Genomic DNA, 27,733 nt, shown 5'->3' on the forward strand with positions numbered 1-27,733 from the left:
ATAAAGAACTCATGAAACTCAATAGCAGAAAAGCAAACAATCTGATATAAAAACGGACAGAAGATCTGAATAGACATTTCTCCAGAGGAGACATAGAGATTGGTTGGTAGGTACATGCAGAGATGCTCAATATCCCTGATCAACAGGGAAATGCTGATCATAACAACAATGAGATATCACCTCATTCCTGTTAGAGTGGCTATCATCAAAAAGATAAGAAATAACAAGTGTTAGTGTGGATGTGGAGAAAAGGAGCACTTCTGCACTGCTGATGGGAATGTAAATTGGTACCACCACTATGAAAAGCAGTATGGAGGTTCCTCAGAAATTAAAAATAGAACTACCATATCCAGTAATTCCACTTCTGGGTATTTATCCAAGGAAAATGAAAACACTACTTTGAAAAGATAGATGCACCCCCATGTTCTCTGAAGCATTGTTTACAATAGACAAGATATGGAATCAACCTGGATTCCACTGATCAAATCTCCATCAAGGAACGAGTGGGTAAAGAAATTGTGGTGTGTATATATACAATGGGATATTATTCATGCGAACACATGAATGGACCTGGAGGGCATTATGCTAAATGAAATAAATAGGACAGAGAAAGGCAAATGTCCATGATCTTACTTCCATGTGAAATCTAAGAAAAAAATAAATAGATGGGAAGCTAAACTCATAGGTACAGAGAACAGATTGGTGGTTTAGAAGAAGCAGGAGGTGGGAAATGGTGGAAGAAAAGGGTGAACTCAGGGTTTTATTTGTTTTTTTCCAGTTTAAATAAATGGAATTTAAAAAAATTGAAGACTACAATAAGAAAATTCTATTTCATTCACTTACTTTTATAGCATCAATATACACTGTAGTAAATTCCTCTGACAGCTAGAGAATCAAGCCAGCGTGCTCTCAATAATAAGGAGCAGACACAACGCCGTCTGCGAAGTTGCTACTGTGGACGGCGGCGCCCGATCTCCGGCAGAGCGGCTTTGCTGTGTGTGACAGACTTCTAAATGCTTAGATGGGGAGATAACTCCTGATGTATGTGATCGCACATGCCTGTGTATCCCTGATTTGCCAAGGGCGGTTGAGGAGGCATCGCTTCTTCGCGTGGAGTTCGTGCACAATCTATGTTTGTGCCCAGGGGCAAGACAGGTTAATAAGGCCAGGAAGGAGGGGAGGACGTGGGAGTGGGTAATAACTGGGGAGGACTTCAGAGCATCCACCTGGGGGGAAGGGAGGAGGGCTGAGGATGGAGGGTGTTCCCTGTTGCTTCTGCCGATGTGTCAAGTGGCAGGAGAAATTTTGAAAGCTGTGAGGAGGAGCCAGTGGCTGCGTTTGGGGGTGTTTTGTACCCCACCCTTCCCATTTGTAGGTAAACCTCTTTCCATTCCGAGGTAACTGAATTGAAGGACGAAGACTGACCCGGGAATAGGAGGAAAGCAATTGTCCCGCTGCTCCCTCTCCTGTCATTTCACCCATTTGCCTCCTGACTTTTCTCCAAACCAAGTTCATCCGCGCCAAGGTGGCAACAGGTTACCCTGCCCCGGTGCCAGCCGTGGGGAATCTGCCCGAAGCCGCCCCGTGTATCCCAAGCTGCCCTGTTATCCAGTCACCATCCCTGAGCATCAGGACCACTTCTGATGGCTGTGGCCTCTGCCGCCCCAGGGAGCATCTTCTGGAAGCAGCTCCTATTCTCTCTCCTGGTGAGTAACAAGCAAAGGATTAGGGAGTCCAAGCATGCTGCCTTCCTTCAGGTTGGGCTTGAAGGAGAGGAGGGCGGGAGTGGAAGGCAGAGAAGGGAGACTGGAAGAACAGGAGCAGAGCTGAGTAAAATTCAAGGGAGCACAGAGATTTGTGACCCAGGACGGCCGGTGTTTGGTTTGCTTTTCAGGTTTCCACCACCAAGCTGTTCATTTTTCAAGGGAATCCCCTGTTCAATCTTGCTGGGGTGTTTTTCTAAGGAGCAATGGGATGAATTCACTCCTCAGGCATTTGGCCCAGAAGGTTCTGAGGTTTGCTTTTGCTACTAGTCACTAAATAAGCTGTACTTGTTTCACCTGCTTAGTTCCCCTGAGCTTCGAGAAGAGGAAAAGGAGTCTGGTTGAAGATGTGAAATATCTAAGACTCGCTTCATTTTAGCCAGAAAGGGCTGAGAGAAGGGTGGAACTCTTAGTTCAAGGAAGGATTTTAACTGGGATAAAAACAATAATAAAGAAAAATGTGACATTCACTGATAAAATACATGAACTTGACTTCCACTTATGTTTTTTGTAACTGTGTATTTAGGTGCTAATTTTTTCTTTGGTGGCGGTTAGGAAGAGGGGAGTTGTTCCATATCTATATCTGGCATTTCTGAGCACTGAATTTCTTTCTTGTTTTCATTTTAATAAAATATTTTAGCTTCAAATTATATTTTCAGTATTTAAAGATTTTATTGCATAAGGGTAAATATTTTCTCTGTATAAATAGTACACTAGGGGACTTCCCTGGTGGCCCAGTGGCTAAGGCTGGATGCTCCCAATGCAGGGCCCAGGTTCAAGTCCTGTATCAGGGAACTAGATCCCACATGCCACAGCTAAGAGTTCTCATGCCTCAACTAAGATCCCGTGACTAAGATCCAGAGCAGCCAAAAAAAAAAAAAAAAAAAAAAATACACTAAGTGGGGTTAATGGTCACATACTCAACCTATAATTGTCTGGGGGTAGTGTGGGGGGAGAACAGAGATCTTTATTTAGTATTATTAGTTAGGTAAAATGAGGGGAAAGCTTTCCAAGATATTTACCCAGATTTCTTTAACTTTTGGTCTCTGCTCTGCCCAGTACCCTTTGGTTCGTTCACTGCCCATTCATTCTTTATGCCCATGATGCCTAAAAATGCCTCTGACCACAGCTTCCTCCAAATAACTAAGCTGCTTGTTTAACTTGAAGACTGGGATATAGTGTGTCTTAGAGACCTGCACTGGCTTTGTCTGTGGGGCAGAACCAATGAAGTGGGGACCCTTGGGCAGGAAGGAAAAATGATGGTGGTATGAGAGGATATGTAGGTGTATCCTCTGAGAATAATGTGTGACTATATAGTATAGATGTATAGATCTATGAATCTATGTATGTGTATGTGTGTATATACACATATCTATTTCTAATTACAAATGCTTTTCCATGTTATATACCTAGACCATTATTAATATAATTTTTTATATACAGAAAGCTCTTTAGGTATATTTTTGTATATTCCCTGACACTAGAAATGAAAATATTACAAAGTCAAGTAAGTAGTAAAAAGACCCATTTTTAAAAAAGAGGTTATTTAATTTAAAGCCAGAATACAAATACAACTTTTAAAATTCCAGTTTTTGGTGTTATCTAACAGAGTTACTGTAAAATTACAGACTATTTAAATGGATTTACATGATCTATCCAATAGATTTGGGTTGAGTTAGAAAAGAAATGTACATCCATAGTATAGCTGATGGTTTTCTTTCTTTCTCTCAAATAATGGGTCCCCTAACTCTAGAAGGCCTTCCCTTGTGACTCAACTGGCAAAGAATCTGTATGCAATGTGGGAGACGTGGGTTTGATCCCTGGATTGGGAATATCCCCTGGAGAAGGGAAAGGCTACAGTCCAGTATTCTGGCCTGGAGAATTCCATGGACTGTACAGTCCATGTAGTCGCAAAGAGTTGGCCACAACTGAGCAACTTTCACTTAACTCTAGAAATATGTCCTCAGAGAAATATTGGTTATAAAATTCACCTTCCTGTTAAAGCTCTACTTTATATTTAAGCAATAGCAAAACAGTCATTTTGAAAAACAGTAGAGGAAGCAAATAAACAGAAAATGCCAAGAAAAATAGGTTCTGAACTTACTACAGACACTTTTAAACTGATAGCACTTCTTTTATTTTTCAGATAGTCTCAGTTTTTTCTTGAGTTAGGTATATGGCTTTGTAAAGCAATATTTGTGTCTTGAATTGAACTAAAAATCTTTACCTTGTTGAAGTCTACTCTCCATATTTTGAAATACATTTCTTTTTAGGCTAATTTTGTGAATGAGATCATTTAGACTTTGAAGTTTATGAGCCAAGCCTTTCCAAGGAGTAATTTGAGATCAGGGAATACTGGTGGGTGTTGATCTTGAGGAAGTTAAAAACATCCTGAAATATTTTTTGACTTAATCAACTATACTTCAGTTTGCTTGGGGCTGTGAAAATGATGATTTGTATACAAATACATAATTACTGAATTCCAAAGTTAAGTACTTTCTTCATGCTGAGAAATCAGAATGATGTTTACAAATGACCTTAGAGATGATAAACTCTACATAAAGTCAATAGTTTGTAACATATTTTCTTGAAATGATGCAATACAATTCAGGTTCTAAGAACTCTGTTCATTTCAATTTTTTCATTGCTACTAAATGACTGTTGTGTTCCTAAAGCCACTTTCTTTGCTGTTTCCTTTTAAAATGAATATGAAAAATTCTGAAAGATTAGAAGATTAATTTATTATTGAAATTCACAATACTTTTATCAATAAGACAAAACTGTAATGTGAAAACTTCTGATCAAATGTAACTCTTGGTTTTTTTCTTTCGTTTGAGGTTTTAATATTATTTTGCGATGCTTGTCAGAAAATTTCCCTTCAAGTTCCTCCTCATCTTCGGGCTGAAGCACTTGTAGGCAAAGGTGAGAAAGGATGTTAAGAATTTCATAGTTTTAGCTGCTACATTTAGCTTTCGGCTGCTCAAGCCATACGGTAGTCATTTGGCATTAAAATTCGACTTGAAAGATAAACAACTTGATTTTTGCTTGTGGTTAGAAACAATTAAAGAACCAAGTTAGTTGTGTACTTTTCTTGCCAGGAAAATTAGCAAACATCAAAAGGCTAAGTTATCTTAGTTTAACACAAAGCACCAGAATGAAAAACGTATTTTAATTTCCTATGACTGATCTGCTGCCAAAATCACCAAACCAACATTCTTTAATTGATTAGATAGAAAATAGACATGTCAAAATTAAAATGCCCCCAAATAAAATTTATGCTGGAGGGTGATGACAAAGACCAGGTGCCCAGCAAGAATTTATGTGATCTATTTTACAGAAAAGCTTGTGAAAGTCAAATAAAATTTTTTAAGTAGCCTTACTGTCACAGCCAGGCTTCCCTGGTGGCTCAGTGGTAAAGAATCTGCCTGCCAATGTAGGAGACGCAAGAGAACGTGGGTTCAGTCCCTGGATTGGGACGATCTCCTGGAGAAGGAAATGACAACCCATTCCAGCATTGTCGCCTGGGAAATCCCATGGACAGAGGAGCCTGATGGGCTACAATCCACGGGGTTGCAAAGAGTCAGACACAACTGAGTAACTGAGGATGCATACACACACTGTCACAGCTACACCTGAGGCATGAGTTGGTTGTTCTAAGTCCAGGAATAATATCTCTTTCATCAGTATTTTTCACTAACCTTAAGTTTACGACTAGAAAAACACACTCATATACAGAAGTGGTATTCTTTCCAAGACAGACAATATTTTGCCCAGTGTTTGGAGGTTTTAAATTAATCCCTTTTTCTTTCAAAAGTACTAAAAGGATACACGGCCTACACTCCAAAGACACATAGTAAATATGTTAAATATTGGGTTAGCCACACAGTTCATTGGGGTTTCTTCTGTAACATCCTATGGAAAAATCGGAATGAACTTTTCAGTCAATCCAATATATTAAATATGAATCTGCAAAGGAAATATTTTGATACAACCACTAAGCATTATTAAGCATGGAGTTTATTAAGCTTCCAAAAGATTTTATAGAAGTAGTACTTGCAATATTACTGAGAAATATTATTTAAGTATGGAACAATTTTCTAATTTTTTTGCAAGACAGTTTTATTAATAATTATCACAGATGATTACAAAGAAGTTCAAAATCTGACATCATGCAGTTAGTTATACTACATGTAAGAAAGAATGATGCATTTGTGCATAATAATGAGTTAGAGTGGAAACAATAAATCCAGTGACATTAAAAATATTTTATATCTATTCATAAATTAATTGCTAATGAAATCAGTGGAGACAGTGATTCCATCAATTTAATTATTTAATTTTTATGGCCTATAAGTATTAGAATAGTAAGTACTCCACACACCCCTAGCACAACCTCCCTCTTTTTGCTTCTTGCACACCAACTAGAGGTTGTCATTCCTGTAAAACCTGTTCTATCCTTGTTTCACTTTACAAATTACTGTGAAATTTCTTCCCTGCAGTGAATCTGAAGGAGTGTCTCCAGTCGGCCAGCCTAATCCAGTCAAGTGATCCTGACTTCAGGATTCTAGAAGATGGCTCCATTTACACAACACATGACCTTGTTTTGTCTTCTGAAAAGAAGAGTTTTTCCATTTTGCTCTCAGACAGTCAGGGACAGGGGCAGGAGGAGATAGAAATCGTATTGGAAGCAGGAGGAAAGAAGGTATATTAGACAAGACTTAAGCACAATAATCTGCTCACCAGAGCCCTTCATCTCATTTATTTTCATGCTTGCAAAAATTCTTGTTCTTGAGTACTCACTTTTTTTCTATTCCATTTATAACAAACATGTGTAAAGACTCGATTGCTTTAATGAGTAATAGAGTGATTTATAAGTGGTGTAAAAATGAACAGCTCCGTAGCCAGGGAATGAAGGCAGAATATCAAAGGTTTCAAATAATGTTCTGAGGTGTGTCAACAAGAGTGACCTGCCTGCAGAACAAGGCGGGGCAGGCCTAAGACTCACTGCAGGTTGATTCTGGCTGGAGAAGTGGTACTCCACCCTGCATGGCTTTCCCTCAAGTGACTGTGGGTTTGAGTCTCTCTTTAAAGAAAAGATGAGAAGGTCTCCAGTTTATCCCCATCTTAACAGCATTTTACAAGGTCCTTCTTTACAGAGAATGCTGTATGGCCAGTCCACAAGATTGGTTCGAGTGTTCTGACTCTAAGCTAGTCTTTTGGCAGGGAGTGGTGATGCTTAGGAAGTGAGAAGGGAGAAGGTTCCTGGAATTCATATAAATCTCACTTTAAACAAATTATGCAAAATGAATTTGCCTTACAAGATAATTTATTCATAAGCGATTTGATTTATAAGGAAAATTTTCACCTCAATTCCTTTTGATTATAAAAATCTAAATCAAATTTAGAATATGCTTACATATTGCATATACTTTACAGTTGTTTAAAATTTAGACTTAATGTTATATAATTACATAACATTAATGTAAGCCTTAATGTATCATAAGGCTTATACAATATTATTTTATATCCAAATTGTAAAGAGTCTCCACATGAAATAAAATACGCTGGAACACATACTGTGTGCCTTTATATAGGTATACAAATGCTTTTAAGGTAGCTAATATTTTGGCAAATTTTGGTTGTACCACTCTTAGTGGAATAAAATCAATTCTTTATTAATGGGTTATTTCTTTTTAGTGGCTCAGGGTTTCTTCAGATAGTATCTTTCATCAAAATCCTAAAAGTTCTGGTTGGTTAGGTGATAAATGATTAAAACAGGAAATAGGTGAAACTGGTTCTTTGTGTGTGTGTGTTACTAACAAAAAAACAGAATTTGGGCATTATCCATAACATTGTTATGTGCAACTGTTACCTATTTTCTTCATGTTACTGTTTATGTGAAAAATCACTGTATCTAGAATGATAAGCAATGCTATATTTTCTCACTTCTCATCAAACGCAGATTCCTAGGAGGCATATGAAAGACACAGTCCTCAGGCGAAGCAAGAGGCGATGGGCGCCTATTCCGTGCTCACTGATGGAGAACTCACTGGGGCCGTTTCCACAGCACGTGCAGCAGGTCCGTTTCCTCTCCTTTGATGTTATATGTTAGCTTCGTTTCTTTGTTTTTGAAACTTTCCATTTGAGTTGAATCAGGGTTTTAACCTGTTGGTACTAATAAGGACCATCTGTTTATGAGAACTAGGGTCCTGTAGAAGAGAGCTTGAATTTTATCACTTTCCTCCAAAAGTCACATTTTAGCTTTAGAAACAAATGGTATATTTTGAGTTTCTGATTCTTTTAGGTCTGCACCCAGATTCTTCCAAATATCTTGCCAGAATTTAGCATTCACATACAGAGGACATGCCTACAGATTTTGCATAATTCAATTCGCCCTTTTATTAGCACTTACCCTCACACAAAAAAGGCCAATATATCTGATTTCTAAAAAGTGGTGTTACTGCCACTTAACTGAATGTAAGCATAGGCCAATTTTCAGTTCAGTTCAGTTCAGTTGCTCAGTTTTGTCCAACTCTTTGTGACCCCATGGACTGCAGCATGCCAGGCTTCCCTGTCTATCACCAACTCCCAGAACTTGCTCAAATGCATGTCCATTGAGTCGATGATGCCATCCACCCATCTCATCCTCTGTCGTCCCCTTCTCCTCCTGCCTTCAATCTTTCCCAGCATCGGGGTCTTTTCCAATGAGTCAGTTCTTTGCATCCAGGTGGTCAAAGTATTGGAGCTTCAACCTCATCATCAGTCCCTTCCAATGAAGATTCAGGACTGATTTCCTTTAGAATTGACTGGTTTGATCTCCTTGCCAGTCCAAGGATTTCTCAAGAGTCTTCTCCAACACCACAGTTCAAAGGCATCAATTCTTCGGCCCTCAGCTTTCTTTATAGTCCAATTCTCACATCCATACATGACTACTGGAAAAGCCATAGCTTTGACTAGATGGCAAAATAATGTCTCTACTTTTTAATATGCTGTCTAGGTTGGTCATAGCTTTTCTTCCAAGGAGCAAGTGTCTTTTCATTTCATGGCTATAGTCACCGTCTGCTGTGATTTGGAGCCCAAGAAAATCAAGTCTGTCACTAATTCCATTGTTTCCCCATCTATTTGCCATGAAGTGATAGGACCATATGCCATGATCTTTGGTTGAAATTGTGCAATTCATGATGCATTAACTACGGAAGGAAAGTTGTGTTATTTCCAGTTTTTTAGTCACAAAAGTTTCCATTCCAAATAATTAAAAACCACTGATATCATGGCTGTATACAGAAATAAGAATAAGTGAATAAGAATAGAAAAAGAATATTCAATGCCATGATTTTTCCATACATATGCAGATAACTTCAAAGAGTTTAGTATCCAATAAGTGACAGAGTTTGTGGCTTCGCACAATGCCTGATATAATTGAGAATTTAAAAATATGGGAGACACTGAGAAAGAAAGGATAGATATGTGGGAAAGAGAGCAAGATATAAAAAATAAGGGCTTCCCTGGTGGCTCAGTGGTAAAGAATCTGCTTGCCAGTGCAGGAGACCTGGGTTTAATCCCTGGGTTGGGAAGATCCCCTGGAGAAGAAAAAGACAACCCACTCCAGTATTCTTGCCTGAGAAATTCCATCGACAGGGAAGCCTGTCTGGCCACAGTCTATGGGGTCACAAGAGTCAGACATGACTTAGTGACTAAACAACAACAATAAAAAATAAACTATCACAAGAGATTAGTTTGAAAGTATTTATCATGATATATTTGCTCTTTTCCTAAACTGTCAATTATTGTTACAGGTTCAATCTGATGCTGCACAAAACTACACCATCTTTTACTCCATAAGTGGACCAGGGGTAGACAAAGAGCCCTTCAATCTGTTCTTCATAGATAAAGATACAGGGGATATATTTTGTACAAGAAGCATAGACCGTGAGCAATATCAAGAGTTTCCGGTAAGATGATTGCATCATTCATTCAGATTTATGTTTTTTATTACTGGTTTGGTATTTTCCAGCTATTTATATATATCAGAAGAATCAATGATATGTTTTAATATTTTAAATATTGTTCATGTGTCATACAAACTTTAAATTTCTGTTGGTATGATTGATGAAAAAGGATGATTATTACAAGGGAAAAAAAGGGTGGGGGAAGAGAAAATATAATAACAACTTTAAAGGACAGGTTTTGGTGGATATAATCCTGGGACAATAGCAGTGAATTTTATTGACTTTTAAGTTCTCTATAATAACTTAGCTTTGATCACATGATAATGTTTTAAAAATACGATGATTGGGCCAGTTCCCAGAAATTCTGATTTAATTGTTTCAGGATGAAAGTAAAAGTGTTAGTTGCTCAGTCTTTTCCGACTCTTTACAACACCATGGACTGTAGCCCACCAGGCTCCTCTGTCCGTGGGATTCTTCAGGCAAGAATACTAGAGTGGGTTGCCATTCCCTCCCCCAGGGGATCTTCCCAACCCAGGGATAGAAGAGTCTCCTGCAATGTAGGTCGATTCTTTACTGTCTGAGTCACCATTTGAAAATTTGTAGTCGATAGTATAAAATTTAAATAATAGTCTTCTAACTCAGCTAAAAATATGACTAATTATAAAATACAATATTCTATTTATACTTAATGTAGCAATATTTAAATATATTTTTATTGCTTTCAATATAGCACAATGGGAACTAGCCTACAAAGTCATTAGTTTCATTGAGCTTTTTGAAACTGTTCTGTAGTAACTAATTAAGAAAATATTTATAGTTTCTTTATTATAAGAAGTGAGCATAAGTGAATTATTCTAGGGATCCAGGCTGTAGTTTAAAGTTAGCTGAATTTCCTTCCAGTTTAAATCATCTTTTTATTTATTTTGAGATGCTCAGCACATGAATAGTAAAAAATAAAACTAGAACCAGAAACAAAATCACTACATCTGAAAAATCAGTGGAATGTGAAATAATGATATTTATTTTAAACATTGGGATGTATAATTTTAAACTACAAGTGATTCTACAGTAAGAAGTAGATGATCATTTCCATTGAGGAGAAAAACTAGCTAAAACTAATGTAAATTACAGCAGGATAGACTTAGGTTAGATGGGGAGATGTTTTACTGCCAATGTGATGAGGTAAAGAAATTCACTACAAGTGATCCTGTAAGGCAGTTTTTATAGAGGGCAAACTCTTGGGGGTAGTTTGTTCTCCTAAAAAAGAAAGATGGATGGAATAACATGTAAAAAGCTATTTATTGAAGAATTATCCCATGTAAGGCACTATGTTAGGTGATTTAGTCACACAAATATCCTTAGTCTCAGGCTTCAACTCTAAGAAAAATTGGAAACCAATAGGGACAGAAAACAATTATAGAGTTTCCTCTAGCCAAAAGTTTCAAAATGACAGCAGTCTAAAGGGAGAGAAATTACATCAAATATGAGGGGAGAGGGAGGGTTTGATAGGAAGGCTGAAAGTGTGGTGGTGATAATACACTGCTATATCCCTTAGTGTGGAATTTATTAAGATACAGGGATCAGGCTGATGGAAACCGAAGTATGTTTTATTACTGAAAAAGCCCAGCTGGAGGTTGTTTGGAGGAAAATGTAAAAGGGAACAGAGGGAACATGCATGGTTATTTCAAAACGTTCCCTCCTAGAGATTAGAAGTGGAAATGTCTTCCCCGTCAGGTTAGCATGTGAAGATGAAATATGGCCTTTCAACACAACAATGAGGATTTTCTGTTACTTTGGTAGATAATGGTGAGATCACAGAAGAGCCTGATTCAGGAATATCATGATTAAAATTGTGCTTTATGGAAATGCGTCTGACTCCTGAGGGCTACATAGTTTGGAGAAGGTCAGTTAGAACAATTATAGGAAAGTTTGTTGGACGTTGGTTGGAAAATTGGTCGGCCAATACTTTGGCCACCTGATGCAAAGAACTGACTCCTTGGAAAAGACCCTGATGCTGGGAAAGATTGAAGGCAGGAGGAGAAGGGGACGACAGAGGATGAGATGGTTGGATGGCATCACCATCTCAATGGACATGAGTTTGAGCAAGCTCTGGGAGTTGGTGATGGACAGGGAAGCCTGGCGTGCTGCAGTCCATGGGGTTGCAAAGAGTCAGACACAACTGAGCAAATGAACTGAACTGGTCGGACATGTGTGTAGGATACAATAGGAAAGTTGATAGGATGCATTTAGGGTCACATGAGGATGGTGGCTTTGGAAATAGAAAAGAGGAGATGAATAATAAATAAACACAGAAATGTTGTAATCTCAAGAACCTAGTGCACAGAAACTTCACTCTCTTGAGTCTGGCAATTGACTGATATAAAGCTAAAGAGGGAGAAGTTTGATACCTGGGATTTTAATCTTGGTTCATTCTAGAAAATGGTTACAGTAGGGAAATCAAGAAAGTTAGCTACGGTGAAGAACTGAATTCCCACAGAGTTCACTCTGGGCAGCTTTAGCTGTTCCTGTCAGTGGAGAAAATCTGTTTTAACTCAACAACCATTTACCAAAGACTCACTGTGCATATACCACATAAGAAGAGTTCAAAAGTAATCTGATGGTATTTAAAGAGAAAGGGCATTAAATCATTGCATTTGGGGCCAAGATATATCCTTTTGAGATAGAGTTTGGAATGTATATGATTTTGCTAACACTTTTACTACACAAGAAATACATCTTAAAGATAGAAAAATGAGAAAATACAGGTAAATAGAGAAAAGAGCATATTTGAATAACCCAGAAATAGTTGATATATATTATTTATTTCTTAAGTCATTAAATCATATCCAACTCTTTGCAAACCTATGGACTCTAGCCCACCAGGCTCCTCTGTCCGTGTGATTTCCCAGGCAAGAATCCTGGAGTGGATTGCTATTTCCTTCTTCATATATGTGTATCAGTTCAGTTCAGTTGCTCAGTCGTGTCTGACTCTTTGCAACCCCATGGACTGTAGCATGCCAGGCTTCCCTGTCCATCACCAACTCCCGGAGCTTGCTCAGACTCATGTCCATCGAGTTGATGATACTGTCCAAACATCTCATCCTCTGTTGTCCATATATAAGTCTACAAATAACTAGAATCATATTTTGTATAAACTTTAGAAAAAAGCCAACAACTTGTCATTAGCATGACCTAGGGAAGTCTAACAAGGAAAACAGTACACAGTTAATTCAGGGCCCAGAGAAGCCTCATTGAGCTGGAGTGTGTGGTCTTTGATGGGAAAACAATGAGAAAGGATCAAAGCTGGAGGGCAGGAGTAGACTGTGCAGCGGTGTTGTCTCTCTGTGGCATACATTCTTAGATAGACCTTTTGCCAATGATTTTTTTTAGTATTATGACTTTCCCCAGCTGCTAAGTTCAATTTTGTGGCTAATTTGTTATTTAAGAATCAACTGATGGTGTTCATTTACCTTTCAGATCTATGCCTATGCGACCACTGCAGATGGTTATGCACCTGAGTACCCACTTCCCCTAGTATTCAAAGTTGAAGATGACAATGATAATGCCCCATATTTTGAAAGCAAAGTGACTGTCTTTACTGTGCCTGAGAATTGCCGAACTGGTAAGTTCATGTTTTAGGAAAACATGAGATTTTTTGCTTCAATTGAGTTCTTTATTACTGTTTTAAGCATGGTTAGGCAAAATATTTTTACATGTTTGACTTTCAAGGTATTTTACATATGGACTTCCCTGACAGTCCAGTGGCTAAAACTACATGTTCCCATTGCAGGGGGTCCAGGTTCCACCCCTGGTCAGGGAACTAGATCCCACATGCTACAACTAAAACCCAGTGTTGCCAAATGAATAAATATTTTAAAAAAATATTCTACATAAAACTTTGTAGTCTTATAAGATCATAGGCTCTTCAAAGTCAAAGTCTTTGTGCTAATTTTCTAGGCACATGTAGAAGGCTGCTAACTGATCCACAAAGTTTCTAACTTTGTTGGATTAATCCACAATGACAGACAAATGCTGTTTATATTTTCTATTTTGATCATGTGCTAGGTGTCCATGATGTATTTATAAAGCAATAGATCTTTTGAATCTTTACAAAGTCACAATACCTTTTCAAGGACTCAAACATAGATTATGGTATGGAAATGCTGATCAGGCTTATAACATATGTATTCCTTTACTTTGCTTATTTTCCAAACAAATTGAAAAAAAAATTTTTTTAAACTAGTCTGATGCTCTTAGCAGCCAAGATTGTGACCTCATCAAACCAAAGGGTGTAACAAGTCTAATTTATTCTTAAAAATCACAAGATATGTTCTTAGTGTCAAAGCCTTTTCCATTCTGTTGTCACTCTGTGTGCATATTTAATGTCACTCTCTGCAAGAAATGGTTTGTTAAGGTAACTTTACTAATACTCTGATTTCTGAGCCATAAAGCTTGTCCAAATGACACTCAGACTGTTGTGTAATGTTTGTCTTGTATGTATTAGCAATTCAGCACATTTATTAAAGTATAAAAGCATGAAACCTTTGTTATCGTATGCAAAGCTATTCTTTTCCTTTAACATTATCAAGTTGAATATAAAAGAAACAAGATATATAGAGAAGGTCTCACCAAAAAATTGTCATGGACTAGATTAGGAGGAAGAATTTGAGCAACCCTGTCCCCAAGGGTAGGGTGGATAGTCTCACCTATGTAGAATACAAATCGTGTTATCAGTGGTAGCCACCTGAAGTTTCCAGGTAAGGGGAGCTTGACGCTGTGGGAGAGCATTTAGACACTTCCCAGCTGGCTCAGTGATAAGAAAGATTCGCCTGTGTGCAAGAGCTGCAGGAGATGTGGGTTCAATCCCTGGGTTGGGACTATCCCATGGAGGAAAACATGGCAACCCACTCCAGTACTCCTGTCTGAGAAATGGACAGAGGAGCCTGGAGGGCTACAGCCCATGGGGTTGCAGAGTCGGACATGACTGAGCATGCATGCATGCTTCAGTTCAGTCACTCAGCCACGTCCAACTCTTTGTGACCCCATGGACTGCGGCACACCAGGCTTCCCTGTCCATCACCAACTCACGGAGCTTACTCAAACTCATGTCCATCAAGTTGGTGATGCCATCCAACCATCTCATCCTCTGTTGTCCCCTTCTCCTACCTTCACTCTTTCCAGCCTCAGGGTCTTTTCTAATGAGTCGGTTCTTCTCATCAGGTGGCATGCTTATTTATTGATAAATTAATCAACCTGGGGGTTTTAGGGGAGAAAATGCCACAGCAATGCCTTGATTTTATTTTTGTTTGTAATTCAATTAGATCACTACTTTAAGTTGTTGACAACATTGGATTTATCTAAACAGGAACTTCAGTGGGAAAAGTGACTGCAATAGACCTCGATGAACCTGACACTCTACATACTCGTCTGAGATACAAAATCTTGCAGCAAATTCCAAACAATCCAAGACATTTCACCGTACATCCAGACACAGGTGTCATCACCACAACTACACCTTTACTGGATAGAGAAGTAATGAATTGCTTAATTTCTCAATCACTAAACTATATTTAAGCTGATCATGATTTCCCAGAGAAGTTACAATAAGTTTCTTGGTGGCCACCTCTCCAAGAATGTTTCTGTATAGACTGTGTGTAAGTTTTCTCAGGTCTATTCCTTTGTCCCTACAGAAATAGTGGGAATATACAAGGTCTCAGAGATCGTTGACCTGGTTTGATGTGTGGATATTAAAATAGCTTTACTTTTTAAAATATTATATCTGAAACATCAACTTTTCATTGTACTGACTGACATATCTTTTCTTTATTTGCATTTATGGTGGCTTCTTTTTTTTTAATCAAAAAAGGACGCCTGTGAAAGAATCAGAGTCTGAGAAATGGCTATGAGACACAAGTTATGAGAAATATGTGTTCATCATTTTCCTTTCTTTCAGAAATGTGATACGTACAAGTTAATAATGGAAGTTCGAGACATGGGGGGCCAACCTTTTGGTTTATTTAATACAGGAACAATTACTATTTCTCTTGAGGATGAAAATGATAATGCACCATATTTTACAGAAACTTCTGTGAGTATATATGTGTATTCATTTATCTAGGTTCATTTACTTCAAAAACCAAATCTGGAGTCTGGTAGCTCCATGAGATCTGGTTTTAATAGCTACCATTTACAAATAACATCCACAAAAAAATATGATTTCTGTAAAAATAATCACAGTACTAGGATGCAAGGAAAATCAGGATGCAAGGAATATAAGTACTCTCTTAGTCATCTACAAGTCTTTCAGTTCAGTTTAGTCGCTCAGTTGTGTCCAATATTTGCGACCCCATGGACTGTAGTACACCAGTCTTCCCTGTCCATCACCAACTCCCAGAACTTGCTCAAATTCATGTCCATAGAGTCGGTGATGACATCCAACCATCTCATCCTTTGTCATCCCTTTCTCTTCCTGCCTTCAGTCTTTCCCAGCCTTGGGGTCTTTTCCAAGGAGTCAGTTCTTCGCATCAGGTGGCCAAAGTATTGGAGCTTCAGCTTCAGCATTAGTCCTTCTAATGAATATTCAGTACTGAGTTCCTTTAGGATGGACTGGTTGAATCTCCTTGCAGTCCAAGGGACTCTCAAGAGTCTTCTCCAATACCATAGTTCAAAAGCATCAATTCTTCGGTGCTCAGTTTCTTTATAGTCCAACTCTCACATCCATACATGACCACTGGAAAAACCATAGCCTTGACTAGACAGACCTTTGTTGGTCAGGAAGTTGAAAAGTTAAGGCATGAAGAATGGACAAGATTTGAAACAGCATTATTACTTTATCGAGGAAAGAAGTGAGTTTATGCATTAAATGTGTACATCATTCCCACTGTGTTTGCACATTTCCATATCACTTTGCTTTCTTTTTCTTTAAATGTAACTTTGAGTAGAAAATTATATTAAAACTATGAATTTATAGTAACAATGAACAATTGTTTCAGTATACTGTAGAAGTAGAAGAAAACAGAATTGACGTTGAGATTTTACGAATGGCGGTACATGACCATGATTTGCCAAACACGCCTCACTCGAGGGCTGTGTACCAGATCCTACAGGGAAATGAAAATGGAACCTTCAAAATTAGTACAGACCCAAATACAAATGAAGCAGTCTTGTGTGTTGTCAAGGTAAAAAATATTTATATATATATATATATATATATGTATGTATGTGGTAATTCCTGTATGTATATAACTAGAGTTGTTGCAATGCAATGCTGAAATGATTTACATTGTTTCATGCATGAGCTTTATTATTATTACTTTATCCTCATTTTCTCTTAGGTGAAAGACATGGTTTGTACAAAACTGATTGTTCTATATATGAGGAAAACCAAGGCAGAGAAATATTAAACTAATAAATAGACATTAACCTTAGAAGGTGTCTTGGACACCCACTTATCTAATTCCCTATGAAGTATAAGACAGAGAGAAATGGAAAAATCAATATTTGAAATTAACCTCTTGACTTTTCGATTCTCTTCACACTCACATTATAGTTTTACTGCTCTACAATATGTTTTATAAGACAGACTATTTACTAAACATTTAGCATCTATTCCCATTAATTCTCCTATATTTGAGGTAACAAGTGTGTTGGGATTTTTAAAATTTAATTGTATTTGCTGACTCAGAGAATGTTCACTTTAACTGAACTTGTTTTCTTTCTGAGACCTTCTAACTGCAGTCTTCACTAACTTCTCACAACTTTCCATATTAATTTCTTAGAGACAGTGTATTTTCTTAAAAGGGATATGCATAAATTTTGCCTTCCTCATGAAATTTTTAGAAAATGTCCTTTAATTATAATATTACCTATTCTATCCTTTTTTTCCCCTCTATTTCTATCTTTTTAAAATTTTTGGACTTTTTTCTAGGTTTAGTTCTCTTTTTTTGTTATTTTGGCAGATTTTAGTCTCTAATTGTTAATTGTTTGGAGATTCTTTCTAGTAATTCACTTCGGGAACAAACAAATTCAAATATATTGTACTTTGAAAAGGTGCTGCTAGATAATATGATTATATCTTTTGATTTAGATACTCATAGTAACTGCTCCATTATAGCCAAATCTGATGTCCTAGTAGTCTTATTACGGAGCCAAACTTGGGTCCACTCACTCCTGCATGGTAAAGGCAATCTACTGACACTCAGTTGTGGTAAAGTGCAGCTTTCTTGTAAAAGTTCCAATACAAGGAGAGTGACTGACTTGTGCTTGAAAACCCGAGACTCCCCTATAGTGTGTGTGTGTTGTGTTAGGTCCTCAGTCTTGTCCGACTCTTTGTGACCCCATGGCCTGTAGCCCACCACGCTCCTCTGTTCGTGGAATTCTCCAGGCAAGAACACTGGAGTGGGTTGCCATTCCCTTCTCCAGGGGATCTTCCCAACCCAGGAATCAAACCTCAGGTCCGCATTGCAGGCAGATTCTTTACTGTCTGAGGCACCAGGGAAGCCCCTAAGGGTTTCAACAAGCCATTTACAACGGCAAGGTGAGGAAGGGACCTCCCAGGTATGTGGTCAGCTTGTACACAGTGCTCTGGCTGATGGTGAGGGAGCAGGGTGGTGTCACGGGAGTTCACAGTATCAACCTTTAGGTCTGGGGGCTATGTGCTCATGGTCATCAAGGAGTTAACATCTTCCATTTGGTGGGTTGGGGGTTGAGGTTTCACATCTTTAAAAGAGCTCAGCAAGTGTGCACCAGGTGCCATTATCTAGGTACTTCAGAAAGGAGCTAAAACAGAGGATATTGGGACAAGGCTGCCCTGGGAAGGCCCCATAGGGTCCTGCTTGGTTACAGTCTGTCTAATTATTTTATATACTTAGCTTAGTGGGACTTTTGCTGATTTAGTTATCACTGCTACCCCGTTTGATAAATAATAAAATAGTGAGAAATAGCCCATTGAAATTCATTCAAGTATTCTGTATTTCTATTCATATTCAAACTTGTAAAAAAAGAAAAAAAAAATGGAGGCAGGAACTTCCCAAAGGAAAGCAAGAAGAAAAATTGGTTGAATCTTAAAAATAAACAATTTTGCACTTGGTAGTGTTTGTCCCTTATAGGAAGCTGGTTATTCATTGTTAATACATGAGCTGCAACTTTTGGTAACATTTTATACATAAAAATGATTCTCCCATTGGTGCTAAAACTTAGAGTCATACTTTTGTCTTCTGTATATAGTGTTAAATATTGACTCATTCAAGTATGTTTACTGAACAGCCACTGAACTATGAAGTCAATCGCCAAGTTGTTTTGAAAATTGGTGTACTTAACGAAGCACAATTCTCTAAAGCAGTAAACTCAAAAACTACTACAACGATGTGTACTACAACTGTCACTGTCAAAGTTATAAACATTCATGAGGGCCCTGAATGCCAGCCACCAGTGAAAGTTATCCAGAGTGAAGATTGCCTCCCCGCAGGCACAGAACTCCTTGGATACAAAGCAGTGGACCCAGAAAGGGGCACTGGCGAGAACTTCAGGTAAGGTATTTTCAAATTTTTCTTCTTTTAATTGTGATGTTCATCTTTGTGCTCAGTTGCTCAGTAGTGTCTGATTCTTTGTGACCCCACTGACTGTGTAGAGTCTGACTCTTTGTGACCCTGTGGACTGTAGCCCACTAGGCTCCTTTGTCCATGGGATTTTTCAGACAAGAATACTGGATAAGGGTGCCATTTCCTCCTCCCTGGGTTCTTCCCACCCAGGGATGGAACTCACATCTCCTGCACTGGCAGGCAGATTCTTTACCATTGAGCCTCCTGGGAAGCCCCAGTTGTGATGATAATTGATTTCGAATTTGGGAACATTCTATGTGTTTTTCAGAATGACAGATTTTGAGCTTATGTCCACTCCTTGGTTTGAACTTTTACATTTGATTTCTGAAAACTAGGTATAAGAAGATAAGAGATGAAGATAACTGGTTTGAAATTAATGAATACACTGGTGACTTGAAAACTGTAAAAGTGCTAGATAGAGAATCAACATTTGTAAAAAACAACCAATACAATGTTTCTGTGATTGCATTCGATGCAGGTGAGTGCAAATTTCTAGAAATAAAATATAAATATAGGACATATTTTTAAGGAAATCTTGGAGTTAAATTTGTTTGTTTCCACATCAAAATTTAATGCAAACAATGATTGCTTAATTGCAAACAATGGTTGCATGATGATTCCTTAATTTCTTGGCAACCACCCAGTTGAGGTCTCAGTATATCACTAATTCAAAACTTGGAGGTTTCAGTTGCAAGGTTCATATTATTTGAAGTCTGCCATGGACCTAGTGGCATCATCAAGGATCTCTATTGTTTTCAGGATTTTAGGTTTAGATTATTTGGATTTGAACTTGCTGGAGGGGTTCAACTGCCTAAAACAGATGGGTTCAGATAGGTTTGTTCTGAGTCTTTCTTACTGGGGAATAAAAACATTTATCCTATTTCCTAAATAAATGTCCGAACAATGGTTTTTGAAGTCTTTTTTTACTAAGATTCACAATCATTCTCCAAGGTTAATTCTAGAACCTATCTTGTGAAGAAATGTCCTAAAATAGTGATCTCAAAACCCTTTGAACATACCCTCCAAGCAGTAAATCATTTTTTAATATGAACCTTTGCGGTGTATGCTCTGTCCATTGGTTTCTCTTTTTGCAATGCAAGTGCTTGACTTAAGCTTTGATTGCCATCTCAAATAAACACATTCTGAGTCACAGAGCTAGATCAAAAATCATGTCAACCCCTATGCCATCTCCCCAAGCTCTTTTGTTTTGGAGATCTTGGTTGATTTCAATAACTCACTATTTGAGCTGCTTGCTTTTCTCTTCCTGTGCTTTAAATTCTTGCTCTTGTGTTTTAAATTCATCAATAATGAGTGAGCCTGTGAAACCCAAGGCCCCAGCCTCCACCTCAATACAAACAGAATCCCAGGTGTCACTCCCCTTGTCCCACACCGCCCCCCACAAACTTACTCTGGCTGTGTGATGTATGATTTACAAGGCTGGTAAATAATAAAACTTCCCTGGCCCCCAAAGCTTCCTGATGGTTTTTACTTAGGGCATCTTGCAATCTTTATGATCACAAGGGTCAGTTCAGCTGCAACCTTGATTATTGATAGGCTGAGACCTGCCAAACCACTACCCCAGTAAACTTATTGGTGTGTTTATTTAAATACATATTAATATGCTAACATCATAACATACTACTATGTATACATTATAAAAATAGACTTTAAGAGGATATTATAAAAAAATAAGTAAAAGTTACAATATGGCATTTCATCTCATCAATTATACACTCACTCATTTGAGGTAAATTTCCATAAATGATAAAGAAGAATGAACTTGGGTTTTTATGAAACAGCCTATGTTTTTGACTATCTGTTTAATCCAAGATGGTTGTCATGGTTTATACCTGGGTTGGAAAAGAATTTCCAGACATGAGGCAGAATGAGAGATAAATAAAGTTTATTAGAGTGGGAGAGGCTGTTAGAACAGCAGGCTGGCTCAAGGGAGAACCAACCCTTTTCTTGGACTGCTGCTGCTGCTGCTGGGCTAAGTCGCTTCAGTCGTGTCCGACTCTGTGCGACCCCATAGACGGCAGGCCACCAGGCTCCGCCATCCCTGGGATTCTCCAGGCAAGAACACTGCAGTGAGTTTCTTGGGCTAGTAGCTGATTTTTATGGCCTCAAGACAGAGGAAATTCCTGCTGAAAATGGTGGCATTAGGTGATTGGTTAGGATACTATAGGGTGGGTATTTTACCTAATATGGGGTCAAGGAACTGGCCAGTTTAGGTCTAGAGGCTCATGGCAACAGTTGCTATGGGGCTTGGTCAGCTCCAGAGATTTTTGTCCTGTGACGTTGGTGTAGGCTTCCACACCTGTGATCTTGGTACAGAGCTCTACAATGGTGCTCACTATTTTTATGGTTAGCATATTTTTATACCCTGGATGTTCAAAACAAGCTGGTACAGCAATGCGGTGGTCTTTTTCTATAGAATCATTGAATTTCTTTAGTAGGAATGGGCAAGTGCATGAATAAACATGTCAAATCCCATGGAAATAAACAAGAGCTGAAATGTCCAAAGCCATGAATTGACTTGTTCATTTTATGAACAATGACTTGTTCATGCTTGTTCATTTTACCCGTTAATAGTTTGATAATAAGATAAAGACAAATATTTTCTCACATATCATACTTCTACTTTTTTCTATAGCTTCACAATAAAAGCCACATCTGCTTAAAAAAATAGATTCTCTGTTGAGAGACAAAGGTTAAACTAATAAAGATACGGCTGCTTATGATGTTCATGGTGAGGGCAAGCCAGTCCATTAACATTTGTCCCATTTAGGTTTTTTCCTTACTTTCTCTCTCAGCCTTGGTGCATTCTTTTTGCCTGGGAATGGGAATGGTCTGTTGCACGTCATAATCAGTGAGTAAACCAAGCAGCCTGAAAAAAGTATGTCCATGAGCCAAAAATATTTTGGTTTCAAAGTCTGAAAGAAAACCACAGTTTGAATATTGTTGCCTAATCATGTGCATATGATCTTCCTGTAATCCTTTTATTTAAACTTTATTCACTTATTATTTATTTTTGGCTGTGTTGGGTCTTCATTGCTACATGGGCTCTTTTCTAGTTGCAGTGAGTGGGGGCTACTCTCTAATTAACATGTGAGGGCTTCTTAGGCGGGGGCTTCTCTTGTTGCAGATCATGTGCTCTCGAGTTTGCAGGCTTCAGTAGTTGTGGCTCTGGGGGCTCTAGAGTGCAGGTTCAATAGTTGTGGTGTGCGGGGTTAACTGCATGTGAAATCTTCCCAGACCAGAGATCAAACCTGTGTCCCCAGCACTGACAGGCAGATTCTTAACCACTGAACCACTAGAGAAGTCCTTCCTCTCCTCTTGGCACCTCTCACAGAATCTTTTATTATAATTCTTTCAGTATAAGTAGGAAAAGAAAATACGCTACTAAACAGTGGGGGGGACATTAACTGAGAAATACAGTTAATACTGCCACTACTTTATAATCATGGAGATTTGCTGCTTATAAAAAAGCAAAGGTGAAATCTGATTGGTTCAGGAACACAATTATGATGAGAAACAAGGATTTATATTTACTCACTTATTACATTAATGCTGATTGTCTTTTAAGTCCTAAGTTCTAAGCCATAAAAACTAGGATTCATAAGACGAAATCAAATTTTTCACATAATATCAATTGAAGGATGATTATATTCTCATAAAATATTCTCTGGTATAAAAACTTTCCCCATCAAAGAATGTATGACTATCATAAGAAGTGGAAAGCAGTTAAAATGTTACCAAGCTGAAAGGATAAAAGGAGGTGATTTCACAGAAACCCAAAAGCTTGGTGATAAAAAAGGAAATACTCTTTGGGGAGAAGGAAAATATGGAAAACAGAGATATAAGAAGTTAACTTTGTCTTTTGGTGATAAAAGAATGTCTGTAAGTGTAGTGATCATAGTACAAAGAAATGAAATGTCATATCTATGTCCCAAGCTCATGGATAACCTGGGTGTGCTCAAGAAGGAAAGATAGGGCGTTAGAAATTTTAATGGAAGATCATATGGTGAAGGATTTTGTTTATCTAAACTTTAATCCATTTTAATATATGCTTCCAAGGGTCAGATATATAAGTAATTTCTTATATTTCTACATGAATATTTAATTTTGATGCTCATATATAGTTCATGATGATGATCTAGGTATCCAATTAATGTCCTTGGATTTTTTGTGTCAGTTCTTTTTTGTCAACCAGGTTGCTTCCCTGCTTTCACTCTAAAGGCACTGTTTTGTACCCCCTCTACCTGCAATGGCTCTTCCCTGGTGACTCAGACGGTAAAGCGTCTGCCTACAATGCGGGAGACCCAGATTCGATCCCTGGGTCAGGAAGATCCCCTGGAGAAGGCAATGGCAACCCACTCCAGTACTCTTGCCTGGAAAATCCCATGGACGGAGGAGCCTGATAGGTTACAGGCCGTGGAGTCGCAAAGAGTCGGACACAACTGAGCGACTTCACTCACTCACTCTGCCCACAATAAGACTGCCCCTTCTGTTTGAAATTCAGGTTCCTTTGCTTCTTCAAATAGATGGCAGTGATGACTTTTGTGATAACTCTCACTGATCTTTGTTTAGTTCCTCTCTGAATACCTTTTAAACCCTCCTTCCCTGGGAATAAACTGTAATTATCACAGTATAAGTATATATACTTATATATAATTAAGTATAAGACACATATAGGTGATGTGTCTTCTCGATAAAATGGAGCTCTCATTGTTTCTCATGTACAGTCTTCCTTCTAGCTAGGCTGACTATGAACTCATTTTCATATAAAGACCCTTATCTTTGTTAAATATCTTTTTACCAAGGATCTGGCGGAGATCTTGGCATGTTTGCTTCGTGTAGGTACTGATATTTCCCATTTCTCTGCTGTTCTCTGAGTTTCCAGGTCCAGGTTGTGAATTTTACTGCTTAAGATCTTTGCAAATTCAGGTGCATAACAGGCACTTGGAACACTTAGCTTTAATGTAGAAACTTGAGTTCAAAAGTTTACAAATGCTTTGATATACTCGAGTGTAAAAAGAATTTTCTTAAAATGAATACTTCAGGGTTGTCATGTGGAAGAGGTAAACTTTTTGTGTGTACAGTCCAAAAAAAGAAAAAATTAGAAATGATTAGGAGGTGTATTACAGCCTGGTAAGAAAGAATCTGAAAACTTTCCAATCATTAATTAAAGAGTTCTGTATATGGAGTAGGCCGATTTATAACCCTGTGAACTTTCTTTTCCTAGAAACACTTAAATAACAACAGGAAACTCTTGTTTTTCAGAGTTCTTATTATTGTAAATTTAGATTTTAGTTAACCCAAGATGTACTTTTTACCCTGGAGATTATGACATTCCTTACTCACTGATTCTTGGCATTTGCTTATGTGTTTAACTTAAAATACGGTTTGTTCTTATTTAGTTCCTTAGTTGTGTCTGACTCTTTTGCGACCTCATAGACTGTTGCCCACCAGACTCCTCTGTCCATGGGCTTTCCCAAGAAAGAACTGAAATAGATTGCCATTTCCTTCTCCAGGGGATCTTCCTGACCCAGGGACTGAACTAGTCTCCTGTACTGCAGGCAGATTCTTTACCACTGAGCCACCTGAAAAGCCCAAAATAAGGTTTGGAAGCAGGCAAACATACATACTTAATTACCTTTTCACAGTTCTTCAACTATTAGCAGGAATTACTTAAAAAAATTTTTTTTTTTTGCTCTGTTTCCCAGAAGGAAAAAATCTGCAATCAGTCTTTCGTAGTTTTAGAAGACATCTAGGATTTTGTTTTCAGCTGTGGCTTTGCCTACTATCCATTTTAACAGTTTTGAGTTTTTCTTTTTTAGCAATATGCTTAAAACAGAGACTGTGATGGAAAATAATCATTTATGTGATACATGTTGGTTGAATATGGAATTAAATGAGTCTTTATTTGCTTCTGGATGACTGTCCTATTTCTTTATTTCACTTTTTAAAGTGTGATTTCTATTGTACCTTAAAGAGAAATAGCTTTCTTCTTATATTTTAATAGTTAAAATCCTAACACACGTGTTGATTCACCCTAGTATCTGTAACTATTTTTTTACATTAAAACAGCTTATTTTTCCAACTTCTCACTTCTTTTTTAGGTGTTGAAGTTTTCATTTGTATTGAAATTTATTTACAAATTTATGGCAATCTCAAAACATTTATATGCTATTGTGAAAGTGAAATTTTTCAGTCATGTCCGATTTTTTGTGACCCCATGGACTGTGGCCTACCAGGTTCTTCTGTCCATGGGATTTTCCAGGCAAGGGTACTGGAGTGGGTTGCCATTTCCTTCTCCAGGGGATCTTCCCAATTCAGGGATCAAACCCGAGTCTCCCACATTGCAGGAAGATGCTTTACCATCTGAATCACCAGGGAGATATCTATGCTATTATAGATTTTTTTAAAAACAAAAGTGGTTATTTCTCTTTAATTTCTAGATGTTGTTAAATTTGTTTAGATTGAATAGTTTTTAAATAGGTATATACTGCTGTTACCTTGTAAGTAACTAATTTAAAAGTCACTTTGAATAAATTCTTATTCAACAGAAAAAAATTTCACTGAAATACACTACTTGATATGGCTTAATTGTTATTTTAATCTAAAAAGAAAAAACATTAAATTTTCACATGACTTATGGTAGTCGATATGATAAATTCAATGTTTATGCACCAAAATTTAGACCAGCATCCAAAGCAATAAAAGTGAGGAATTTCATCAGTTATTTTTCTGTTTATTTCAATTTTGAAATCTTACTCTTTAGAGTAGTTTTATCACAAGCTTTAAAATTTGAACATGTTCTCTAAACTTCATTATCTCTTAAATATCAATAATGGGCATTATGCTAATTTAAGATATTTATTTAGATTTATGTGTTGAAGCATTAGGCCATTAATAGTGGAGTTCTGGTGGTAAGAGTTCTTATTCTTAAAAGCATACTAATTAGATTACAGTGGGGGGTGCAACTTTTTTTACAGTTTGTTCAATTGAATTTTTTAAGTATAAAAATTAATGCTATGACAAACCTAGACAGCAAAAAGCAGAGACATCACTTTGCAGGCAAAGGTCTGAATAGTCAAAGCTGTGGTTTTTCCAGTAGTCATGTAAGGATGTGAGAGTTGAACCATAAAGAAGGCTAAGCACCAAAGAACTAATGCCTTCAAATTATGGACAGCAAGGAGATCAAACCAGTTGATTCTAAAGGAAATCAACCCCAAATATTCATTGGGAGGACTGATGCTGAAGCTGAAGTTCCCATAGTCTGGCAACCTGATGTGAAGAACTGACTCATTAGAAAAGACCCTGATGCTAGGAAAGATCAAAGGCAAAATGAGAAGAAGGTGGCAGAGGATGAGATGGTTGGATGGCATCACCAACTCAATGGACATGAGTCTGAGCAAACACGGAAACAATGAAGGACAGGGAAGCCTGGAGTGCTGCAGTTCATGGCATTGCAAAGAGTTTGAAAAAATTTAGCAACTGAACTACAAGTGTTCAGTGTGTTAATAATAAGTTAGCCTGGAAATACTGGGCAGATCACTGAGCTGTCAAGATGGATACAAAGTAGCCCTTAGGATGAGAAGTTAAGTGCATGAGCTAAAGATGAAGGAGGTTTTTGAGACACTGGAGGAGAATGTGCAAGCATTGTCCATAGAAGCCAAGGCAAGTTTCAGGCAGAGGTGACATTTGAATGGATGCTTAAAGGATAATGAGGTTTTATCAGCAAAGGGGAGGAGGAGTATTCTCAGCAGTGGCAATAGCACGTGCCAAAGCTGCACGCAGGATGGACCACAGTTTCCGGGTTTGATAATCAGGTTTACAAAGTTTGGGCTTCCCTGGTGGCTCAGATGGTAAAGGATCCGCCTGCAATGTGGGAGACCTGGGTTTGATTCCCAGGTTGTGAAGATCCCCTGGAGGAGGGCATGGCAGCCCACTCCAGTATTCTTGCTTGGAGGAACCCCATGGACAGAGGAGTCTGGCGGGCTACAGTCCATGGGGTCGCAAAGAGTCGGACACAACTGAGTGACTAAGCACACATGAGACAAAGCTTGAACAATGAGTATATGAGGAAAGGGTCAGGAGAGGAAGTCAGGAAGTGATTGTGACCCAATGTAAAGTCGTTATAGTTTAAGCATGAATGCACTTTCAAAGAAGGATGTAAGAATCAATTGTCTTCTAAATCGGTCATTCTGTAGTGGCATTACTCATAATCTGATACCTTTAATTTAAAAAACCACTTCACGATGTCATCCGATACAGCTACCAATCTCCAGGGAAAAGCAATGTCACTATTTTGTACTGGTAGCAGTGGTATTTGTGGTTTGGAAAGTGTGTGGAATTCAAGTTCAGACAACTAGTAGAAAGTAGATGTCAACTGTACATCATAGAGATTGTTGAAAAT

The 27,733-nt window shown here is 38.0% G+C and overlaps 1 protein-coding gene across 2 annotated transcripts in view; it reads left to right on the forward strand.

Moving 5' to 3' along the window:
* Positions 1–1,643: 1,643 nt before the first annotated feature.
* The window catches only part of DSC1 (desmocollin 1), a 32,171-nt gene continuing 6,081 nt past the window's right edge, over positions 1,644–27,733 (forward strand). For both annotated transcript variants that reach the window (XM_065935134.1, XM_065935136.1), the window contains exons 1-11: positions 1,644–1,706; positions 4,601–4,685; positions 6,263–6,465; positions 7,726–7,842; positions 9,560–9,715; positions 13,190–13,334; positions 15,078–15,244; positions 15,666–15,800; positions 16,705–16,890; positions 18,977–19,239; positions 19,647–19,789. In XM_065935134.1, coding sequence (XP_065791206.1) covers positions 1,644–1,706; positions 4,601–4,685; positions 6,263–6,465; positions 7,726–7,842; positions 9,560–9,715; positions 13,190–13,334; positions 15,078–15,244; positions 15,666–15,800; positions 16,705–16,890; positions 18,977–19,239; positions 19,647–19,789 — 1,663 coding nt within the window. The remainder of the gene's footprint in view (positions 1,707–4,600; positions 4,686–6,262; positions 6,466–7,725; positions 7,843–9,559; positions 9,716–13,189; positions 13,335–15,077; positions 15,245–15,665; positions 15,801–16,704; positions 16,891–18,976; positions 19,240–19,646; positions 19,790–27,733) is intronic.

The sequence above is a fragment of the Muntiacus reevesi genome, chromosome 4 (genome assembly GCF_963930625.1).
Source record: "Muntiacus reevesi chromosome 4, mMunRee1.1, whole genome shotgun sequence".
Taxonomy (NCBI): Eukaryota; Metazoa; Chordata; class Mammalia; order Artiodactyla; family Cervidae; genus Muntiacus; species Muntiacus reevesi.